This window comes from Zea mays, chromosome 6, assembly GCF_902167145.1.
Source record: "Zea mays cultivar B73 chromosome 6, Zm-B73-REFERENCE-NAM-5.0, whole genome shotgun sequence".
Classification (NCBI taxonomy): Eukaryota; Viridiplantae; Streptophyta; class Magnoliopsida; order Poales; family Poaceae; genus Zea; species Zea mays.
Genome location: NC_050101.1, coordinates 17,283,071 through 17,294,130, shown reverse-complemented (window position 1 = coordinate 17,294,130; position 11,060 = coordinate 17,283,071). Strand labels below are relative to the sequence as shown.

At 47.0% G+C, this 11,060-nt stretch overlaps 1 protein-coding gene across 1 annotated transcript; it reads right to left on the bottom strand.

Moving 5' to 3' along the window:
- On the bottom strand, positions 1–745 carry LOC103633902 (uncharacterized). The gene has a single exon (XM_020546303.3). It carries the CDS (start codon positions 556–558, stop codon positions 85–87), a length of 474 nt encoding a protein of 157 aa, XP_020401892.1. The 5' UTR covers positions 559–745; the 3' UTR covers positions 1–84.
- Between the last annotated feature and the right edge of the window lie 10,315 nt (positions 746–11,060).

Sequence of the window (11,060 nt, the reverse complement as noted above, 5' to 3'; positions counted from 1 at the left end):
TCGACAGTGTCGCGGATGGGGCTGCGCACAACACGATGTTTTCCCACAGGCATTCTGTCGAACAGCCAATGGGCGACGGCGAGCTCACTGCTCGAGCTGGGGCTGCGGGGAAATCCGGCTGCGAGGAGCTATGCTGCCGGGAGAGGGAGCCGAGCAGATACGTCGCGTCACGGGGAGGGGACAGCAGGGCTGCTGGGCGTCATGGGGATAGGCTCCCGCGGTGCCTGCTCGGACTCCAAGCTGCCGGCGGGGTGGAGAACCAACAGGGAGCTGCACGGCTGGGAAATAGGGGCGCCATGCTGAAGAAAGGGAAAGTGCAGGGGGGGCTCGACCATGGGAGGAAGAAGGTGTGGGCTGCACAGGGGCGTCGAGCTCCCTGCTGCCCTGCCTGAAGGTGGCGCCAAGGGGAGAGATGGAGTTGTCCCCTGCGCCAGTTCCATGGGAAAGAAGCAGCGAGGAGCAACCGAGGGAGGGAGCCATGGCTGCTAGGAGCGCCTGCTCCAGGGGAGCCCGACCATGGCTGCCCTGCGCAAGGGAGACCAGGGAGGAGGGCGCCATGGGAGGCCCCAAGCTTCTGCGCTGAGAAGGTGAGGTCGCCAGGAGATGCTTCAGCGCGCCGGAAGGAAGGGACGCCCGGCCATAGAAGGGGGCTCGGCGGCCATGGAGCTTCTGCTCCTGCGCGCACGAAGCAGAGGGAGGAGGAGCTGCCGCTATGCCTAGAGGGGGCGCGCTGGAGAGGAAGGTCTAGGCGCTGGGAGGTGGAGGCGCCATGGCTGCTAGCTGCTCCCTGCGCTGGCGAGAAGGAAGGGAAGTTCCCTGCGCTGGCTGCTGCTGCGAACAGGGAGGAAGAATGGCTGTGGCGGCTAGAAAAATGGAGGGGTGGGAGTGCAAAATGACCAAGGGCAAGGGAGAGGGATCCGTATTTTATAGAAAAACCCTAGGGCTAGGGTTGCTTAGTGGGCTGGGCCGGGCTGGGCCAAAACGCCAAACGGGTTGCGCTAAATATTTTCCGGACTAAAAATGTTCCCGCGATTTCGTCTGTACGCAAACAGAGTGAATGAGAGTTCGGACGATCGGGCGAATGAGCGATTAATTTCAGCCGAGAGTTTGACTTGAATTCGCTCGGAAATAATTTCCCTATGCGTGATTCGAAAATAAAATGCCTCAGGATATGACCAGCTTTCGTATTTTTAGCCGGAGAAATCGGATCGTGGCATTTTAAAATCACAGTCGATACGGGGTTTTGAATTCGGTTCGGACATGAGATATTTGGCCGAGTCGAGTAAGGATTATTTAGAGGACGACATATTGAGTATTCCGTTTGAGAGTACGGAGTCGGATTAAAATAGTCGGACATCGATCGAGGTTCGAGGAATTGGATTCGGGCTAAGATCAGATAATAGTCGTCGAGAGTTTGATTTAGAGAGCTTCAGATGAGATTTAAAATTCGAGATTGATCTTTGAGTCTGCATGAGTTCCGAGAATTAAAAAGTTTTAACACACTCCAAAATTTGTTGTTTCTCGCGATCGATTAACTCTGAATTCGGTGAACTTCCGAGAGAAAGCCTGATAAACAGAGATAGGCACGATCGAGAAATAGAAATTTTTACTGAGCATCCGAGATTAGGATTAATCTCCCGACATAACGTGAAATAGACACCTGGGGTGTCACAGAAAACGACACGTAGGCACGCGATGAACGGAGGCTCGGGCACGGAGGCGCGCGGCGACGGGCGGCATGGCTGTTCGGCCTTGCGTTTGGGCTGAAAACGAGGCGTTCGCCATGGCGCGCGGGCTGAAAACAACGGTTCGGCCACGGCCGCGAAAACGGGCTAAGTCCAAGCGTGTAGAAAGACACCGAAGCTAATGTGTAAGTCTTGGGTGAAGGGCACGGTGGAACGGTGGGAAAACGACACGGAGGCACGCGGCGACGGGCGGCAGGGCCGTTCGGCCTTGCGTCTGGGCTGAAAACGAGGGGTTCGCCATGGCGCGCGGGCCGAAAACGGAGGCTCGGGCACGAACTCGAAAATAAGCTAAGTCCAAGCGTGTGGAAAGACACCGAACCTAAAGTGCATGTCTTGAGTGAAGCGCAAGGTGGAACGGAGGGAAAACGGGAGGAGGCGCGCGGCGACGGGCGGCAGGGCCGTTCGGCCTTGCGTATTGGCTGAAAACAAGGGGTTCGCCATGGCGCGCGGGCCGAAAACGGAGGCTCGGGCACGGACTCGAAAATAAGCTAAGTCCAAGCATGTGGAAAGACACCGAACCTAGAGCGCATGTCTGGAGTGAAGGGCAAGGTGGAACGGAGGGAAAACGGGAGGAGGCGCGCGGCGACGGGCGGCAGGGCTGTTCGGCCTTGCGTATTGGCTGAAAACGAGGTGTTCGCCATGGCGCGCGGGCCGAAAACGGAGGCTCGGGCACGGACTCGAAAACGGGCTAAGTCCAAGCGTGTGGAAAGACACCGAACCTAGAGCGCATGTCTGGAGTGAAGGTAAAGGTGGAACGGAGGGAAAACGGGAGGAGGCGCGCGACCACGGGCGGCAGGGCTGTTCGGCCTTGCGTTTGGGCTGAAAAGGAGGTGTTCGCCATGGCGCGCGGGCCGAAAACAACGGTTCGGCCACGGCCGCGAAAACGGGCTAAGTCCAAGCGCGTGGAAAGACACCGAGGCTGCTACGTAGGTCTCGGTTGAAGGTGTAATACCCAATTTGTAATGGATAATAAAAGAGGAGGAAAGTTATTTTTTTATGTTTTATGTGTATATTGAATCTACCTATCATCACATGTGACTGATCATGTTCAAAAAATGAGTAGAACATTACTAAGACACAAATAAACCATTGCATCATATTGGAGTTTTATTGTTTGTGCATTAAATAAAATAATAATGTTAATAATAATAAAATAATAATTCTAAAGGTTGAATTGATCCCTAAATTAAAATATAGGGTTTTTGAAAATAAAAAGAGAAGAAATACCACATAAAACATAGGAAATAAATATATACATAAATATATTCTCTTTATCTCCAAATGTAAATAGGTACATTTGATATAATTACAGATCCCTAACTGAAATTCAAATTTGAATTTGAAATGTAAAGGGGGGAATGAAAATCTAAAGTTGAAAAAAAGAGAAAAGGTAAAAGAAAAGGGGTAGAAAATAAGAAACCGCGCATGGGCTGGAATTTCCCCTTTCTGGCCCATCTCCATATTTCATCCCGCGTCGGCCCATAACTACACCTCCTCTCCTAAACACGCCTGCGTGGGCTGCCTGGCGGCCCAGCTAACAGCATCCGCGCGGCCAGTGTCTCCTTTGGCGCATTGCCACTGCGCCGCGGGCCCCACTTGGCAGCCTCACCCCACGCACCAACCTGCACTGCCTCTGGCGTGTGGGTCGCTTCCGTCAGACTCGTCGCCTACCCAGCCGTAACAAGCTCCGCTCATAGCGCGCCGATCTCGGAGGCGGGTCGGCCATGCAGGGCCCCAATCCTCGTCTATAAAACCATGCCATGGCCCTTCAACCACCTCGGCCATATCTGCCCATCTCAAAGTGGGAGAGAATGCTTCAACACGAGGCGCTCGTCACCAAAGGATGACTGCTGGTCCGCCGTGGGGGAAAACACCGGTGCACTAGTGCTAGCGCCTCGATTGGTGGGTGGTTAGCTTCTCCTGATCACCGGGCACCTGGGCATGGTGGTGGTGGCCGCTGCGACGACTCGATGGCTGGGCGATTGCTCGCCGTCATACAAATTCCGCCATGAATCCGCCGTGGGTTCCGCTCGCACCGTGGGCAAGCATCTCTGCGCTACCATCTTGGGTACGTTTTGCCGCTAACGTGTTCGCCCTTGTTCATACATCGTGTAGCTCGGTCCAATTTGTAAATGGCGCTCGGGAACGGCCGATTGAATCCTCGCCGGCGGGCTTCGCCGCGTCCGTGGGCGGCGCCGCCGTCCGCTCGACCGGGAGGAAGGGGAAAGTGTTTGGGCCGTTGATCCGTAATGGACGCCTGTGATTAGATCGTGACCGATTCATTCTGAACCGTTCATCCGGGGATGTGTGGTGGAGAATCGATCCGGCGTACCCCTTCGCGTGTGAAGATCCGAACCGTTGGATGGGGATCGGGCGCATTCAAAGCCACCTCGGGTATTTTAAATCCGATCCGTAGATCTCGGATCGGGCGGCCTCCAGCGCTTACCGGTTCGCTTAGACGTAGGTCTAATCTGGCGCATCGGTCGTTGATCCAACGGCCGAGATCCGCCTGTAGCCTTGCCGTGGCAATCTTCGTAAAGAGCCCCTGCACTTTTTCTGAAATAACCCGCCGTCCATGGGCGATGTTCACTGAGTCTTAGAAAATTTACGTGCTAGCCCCTGGGTTTCTCTGCTATTGACGCCCAGTCCAGATAACAGAGAAACTAGATAATTAATATTAGAAATTGATTTTTACTATAAAAATAAATCTTAAAACTTGTATAATTCATATTTAATTCATTTTAACTCCAAATTGAGTCATTCCAGTTGCAATAATTTTATTTTAATATTGTATATCAACTAGTAACACTGTTTAGCCATGAAACTTGAAGCAAAATTGTTCATTTGAATTAATCTGTTCTAGGTACTTAATAACTTCAGAAATTCATAACTAAATAACTACAACTCCAAATTTAGTGATTCTTGTTCCTACTATCTCGTAGCAACGCGTAGATTATTATTATTCAGTTTGTACTTATGTTTGGTGTAATGTTAATTTTGCCTATACAATGTTTGTTTGTACTGCTACGACTAGAGCGAGGTCACGTGTCATCTGAAGAGCAAGTTGGTACCTGGATTCTCAAGGCCCAGGCAAGTTGTGCCCTTGATCACTTCTTTTTACCCACTCATGTTCTAATTAATCATAATGATCTGCATAGGTTAATTTTGATGGGACCCAATAGGATACCCTAGTTTGTCTATCTTTATACCTTGTTTACCACTGAACTTTCTGGGTAGTACTTGCTAGTGCTATATGTGGTTTTGGGTATGGAGATACATTTTATTCATGATTATACTTTTATTATCAGTTGTTATTTATTGTTCATGATAAGATCATTATGTTAATTGGAACATGGAGAACCACCCGGGAAAACAGTGCTACCACAAGGGTTTAATGGGACGCCCTTGGCTGATTAACTAGGAAAGCTAGTGGAGGTCTTCCTTACCCAAAAGGGGCAAGGGCAGTAGGGGAGTGGTCAGTGTAGGGAGGTCCTTGGGCTGATTTTGCTGCGATGGCGGTCAGGCAAGAACCCTGCACTGGAGCTTCCTATAAACTGTAGCGGGATTTCTGAAGCTAGTGGAACTTTGTAAAGGCCTCGTAGTGTTACCCTGCCTCGCCTCCTCGGTAGAGGTGTATGGGATTGGCCGTCTCTTGGCAGCTGGGTAACATGACTTGTGGGTAAAGATGCGCAACCTCTGCAGAGTGTAAAACTGGTATACTAGCCGTGCTCACGGTCATGAGCGACTCGGACACTCACATGATTAATTTATGGAACTAAATTCAATTTGTCATATGCATTGCATCGCAGGTGAGGTTGTTACTTTTGTTCTACTATTTAATTGGGTTGGTATTTACTTATACTTAGTAACTGCTAATAAAATTTTGACCAACTTTAAAAGCAATGCTCAGCTCTAATCATCTCCTTTGGTAAGCCTTACACTTCACGTGAGCTCCCACCTTTGGCGAGTTCATGCACATTATTCCCCACAACTTGTTGAGCGATGAACGTATGTGAGCTCACTCTTGCTGTCTCACACCCCCCCCCCCACAGGTCAAGAATAGGTACCGCAGGATGATGCGCTCGGAGGATGCTGTGATGTGTTCGTGAGAGATCTAGGTCGTCGTCTCCCAGTCAACTTTGGGTTGCTGGACCGTTGTCTCCTTATTATGTAATTATTTATTTTGTATAGAACTCCTGTTATAAATAAATATGTGACATTCGATCCTGTGCCACTATACATCATATGTGTGAGACTTGGTCCCAGCACACCTGGTGATTATGTACGCGCCCGGGTTTTGGACCCCTAAAATCCGGGTGTTACAGAAGTGGTATCAGAGGAATGTTGACTGTAGGACGAAACCTAGATAGAACTAGACAACCATTGTCTACTTACCTTTGCTACTCTAAATCATTCTAGACTTATCTTAATCTTTTCTCATCTATTTCCGCTTACTCTGATTATTCTTATCTTTTCTTTCTAAAAGACAAATGTGGATTTCACACTTTGAAATCCTGTGCTTAAAGTGACTTTAGGAATAGGAAACCTAATCTTAAGAACAAAAACAAAACTATTTTCTATACACTTGAATGTTTGTTCTTATGATACTTGTATGATTTGGATCTTTGATTGAGTGTGATTAGTTGTGGAGTAATGTCCACAATTACATCTGCATATACATATAGGGAAAAAAACGCTCATCAAGATAACTGGACAAACTAGATTATTCCTCATTAAAGTATCTAGCCTAACAATATCCATCTCATCTAAAAAGATTCTATCCTACACTCATAGATCCATCTCATCTCAAAAGATCCTAACTTATCCTAATTAAAATATATTTAACTTAATAGATCCATCTTATCTTAAAAGATACTCTATTACTATTAATAGATTCATCTTGTCTTGAAAAGATTCTATCTTATCCCAATAGATCTAACTGACCTCAAAAGATTCTATCTTATCTTTATGGATCCATCTTATCCTAATAAGCATACTTATCCACCCTAGTTTAAACAACCATGATCTAATGCAAATTAATTAGATCTTATCTAGTCTAAAATAATCATATCAATTTATTCTAGATCTGATCCAATCTAGTGTGAGTTTCCTAATGCTGGTACAAAAGATAAGGTCATACTACTAATCCACTTACACCTAAATTAGTGACTTAGATCAACTCGGCCATACACAACAACTTGACCTACATAATTGGGTGCATAACCTATCCCACCCATCTGGAATCAAACAACCAAACCAGATCCAGACTAATCTCATTTAACTCATAGCCTAGCTGCTCCACCTACTACTTTATCTTAACTACATGTCCCTAATTTGAATAACAACTTCAAGAACGAAGATTGAAGATGAACGACCTCAACAAATTAAGGAAGAATAAGACTCAAGCTAGTTCTTCAAAAGAATCAAGAGCCACAATCTTGGATGAAGTCTTTCCTTACCACACTCTTTCTTACCCAAACCTCTCTATGCTTTAAAGACATCTTTTACCATACACAATAAAGTGGACATACATATATATACCCATGCTCACCTAATCACTCACTAATGAAGAAAAAAAAGAGAGACTCTTGATTTTTGAACTAATTAGAAACTAAAAGCTAAATTTTAAATCACTCTTCCTATATCCTCTTTCTTACAAATCTCGAGGACGAGATTATTGTTAAGGGGGGTAGGATTTGTAATACCCAATTTGTAATGGATAATAAAAGAGGAGGAAAGTTATTTTTTTATGTTTTATGTGTATATTGAATCTACCTATCATCACATGTGACTGATCATGTTCAAAAAATGAGTAGAACATTACTAAGACACAAATAAACCATTGCATCATATTGGAGTTTTATTGTTTGTGCATTAAATAAAATAATAATGTTAATAATAATAAAATAATAATTCTAAAGGTTGAATTGATCCCTAAATTAAAATATAGGGTTTTTGAAAATAAAAAGAGAAGGAATACCACATAAAACATAGGAAATAAATATATACATAAATATATTCTCTTTATCTCCAAATGTAAATAGGTACATTTGATATAATTACAGATCCCTAACTGAAATTCAAATTTGAATTTGAAATGTAAAGGGGGGAATGAAAATCTAAAGTTGAAAAAAAAAGAGAAAAGGTAAAAGAAAAGGGGTAGAAAATAAGAAACCGCGCATGGGCTGGAATTTCCCCTTTCTGGCCCATCTCCATATTTCATCCCGCGTCGGCCCATAACTACACCTCCTCTCCTAAACACGCCTGCGTGGGCTGCCTGGCGGCCCAGCTAACAGCATCCGCGCGGCCAGTGTCTCCTTTGGCGCATTGCCACTGCGCCACGGGCCCCACTTGGCAGCCTCACCCCACGCACCAACCTGCACTGCCTCTGGCGTGTGGGTCGCTTCCGTCAGACTCGTCGCCTACCCAGCCGTAACAAGCTCCGCTCATAGCGCGCTGATCTCGGAGGCGGGTCAGCCATGCAGGGCCCCAATCCTCGTCTATAAAACCATGCCATGGCCCTTCAACCACCTCGGCCATATATGCCCATCTCAAAGTGGGAGAGAATGCTTCAACACGAGGCGCTCGTCACCAAAGGATGACTGCTGGTCCGCCGTGGGGGAAAACACCGATGCACTAGTGCTAGCGCCTCGATTGGTGGGTGGTTAGCTTCTCCTGATCACCGGGCACCTGGGCATGGTGGTGGTGGCCGCTGCGACGACTCGATGGCTGGGCGATTGCTCGCCGTCATACAAATTCTGCCATGAATCCGCCGTGGGTTCCGCTCGCACCGTGGGCAAGCATCTCTGCGCTACCATCTTGGGTACGTTTTGCCGCTAACGTGTTCGCCCTTGTTCATACATCGTGTAGCTCGGTCCAATTTGTAAATGGCGCTCGGGAACGGCCGATTGAATCCTCGCCGGCGGGCTTCGCCGCGTCCGTGGGCGGCGCCGCCGTCCGCTCGACCGAGAGGAAGGGGAAAGTGTTTGGGCTGTTGATCCGTAATGGACGCCTGTGATTAGATCGTGACCGATTCATTCTGAACCGTTCATTCGGGGATGTGTGGTGGAGAATCGATCCGGCGTACCCCTTCGCGTGTGAAGATCCGAACCGTTGGATGGGGATCGGGCGCATTCAAAGCCACCTCGGGTATTTTAAATCCGATCCGTAGATCTCGGATCGGGCGGCCTCCAGCGCTTACCGGTTCGCTTAGACGTAGGTCTAATCTGGCGCATCGGTCGTTGATCCAACGGCCGAGATCCGCCTGTAGCCTTGCCGTGGCAATCTTCGTAAAGAGCCCCTGCACTTTTTCTGAAATAACCCGCCGTCCATGGGCGATGTTCACTGAGTCTTAGAAAATTTACGTGCTAGCCCCTGGGTTTCTCTGCTATTGACGCCCAGTCCAGATAACAGAGAAACTAGATAATTAATATTAGAAATTGATTTTTAGTATAAAAATAAATCTTAAAACTTGTATAATTCATATTTAATTCATTTTAACTCCAAATTGAGTCATTCCAGTTGCAATAATTTTATTTTAATATTGTATATCAACTAGTAACACTGTTTAGCCATGAAACTTGAAGCAAAATTGTTCATTTGAATTAATCTGTTCTAGGTACTTAATAACTTCAGAAATTCATAACTAAATAACTACAACTCCAAATTTAGTGATTCTTGTTCCTACTATCTCGTAGCAACGCGTAGATTATTATTATTCAGTTTGTACTTATGTTTGGTGTAATGTTAATTTTGCCTATACAATGTTTGTTTGTACTGCTACGACTAGAGCGAGGTCACGTGTCATCTGAAGAGCAAGTTGGTACCTGGATTCTCAAGGCCCAGGCAAGTTGTGCCCTTGATCACTTCTTTTTACCCACTCATGTTCTAATTAATCATAATGATCTGCATAGGTTAATTTTGATGGGACCTAATAGGATACCCTAGTTTGTCTATCTTTATACCTTGTTTACCACTGAACTTTCTGGGTAGTACTTGCTAGTGCTATATGTGGTTTTGGGTATGGAGATACATTTTATTCATGATTATACTTTTATTATCAGTTGTTATTTATTGTTCATGATAAGATCATTATGTTAATTGGAACATGGAGAACCACCCGGGAAAACAGTGCTACCACAAGGGTTTAATGGGACGCCCTTGGCTGATTAACTAGGAAAGCTAGTGGAGGTCTTCCTTACCCAAAAGGGGCAAGGGCAGTAGGGGAGTGGTCAGTGTAGGGAGGTCCTTGGGCTGATTTTGCTGCGATGGCGGTCAGGCAAGAACCCTGCACTGGAGCTTCCTATAAACTGTAGCGGGATTTCTGAAGCTAGTGGAACTTTGTAAAGGCCTCGTAGTGTTACCCTGCCTCGCCTCCTCGGTAGAGGTGTATGGGATTGGCCGTCTCTTGGCAGCTGGGTAACATGACTTGTGGGTAAAGATGCGCAACCTCTGCAGAGTGTAAAACTGGTATACTAGCCGTGCTCACGGTCATGAGCGACTCGGACACTCACATGATTAATTTATGGAACTAAATTCAATTTGTCATATGCATTGCATCGCAGGTGAGGTTGTTACTTTTGTTCTACTATTTAATTGGGTTGGTATTTACTTATACTTAGTAACTGCTAATAAAATTTTGACCAACTTTAAAAGCAATGCTCAGCTCTAATCATCTCCTTTGGTAAGCCTTACACTTCACGTGAGCTCCCACCTTTGGCGAGTTCATGCACATTATTCCCCACAACTTGTTGAGCGATGAACGTATGTGAGCTCACTCTTGCTGTCTCACACCCCCCCACAGGTCAAGAACAGGTACCGCAGGATGATGCGCTCGGAGGATGCTGTGATGTGTTCGTGAGAGATCTAGGTCGTCATCTCCCAGTCAACTTTGGGTTGCTGGACCGTTGTCTCCTTATTATGTAATTATTTATTTTGTATAGAACTCCTGTTATAAATAAATATGTGACATTCGATCCTGTGCCACTATACATCATATGTGTGAGACTTGGTCCCAGCACACCTGGTGATTATGTACGCGCCCGGGTTTTGGACCCCTAAAATCCGGGTGTTACAGAAGGGCACGGTGGAACGGAGGGAAAACGGGAGGAGACGCAAGGCGACGGGCGGCAGGGCTGTTCGGCCTTGCGTTTGGGCTGAAAACGAGGAGTTCGCCATGGCGCACGGGCCGAAAACGGATTTGCGGCCACGGCCGCGAAAACGGGCACGTGGAAGGGCACGGGACCCTCCCATGGTTCTCCGCGTGAGACGTGGAAGTTCGGGTCCACCCGCGAGGGAAAACGGGTCACGCTAGCG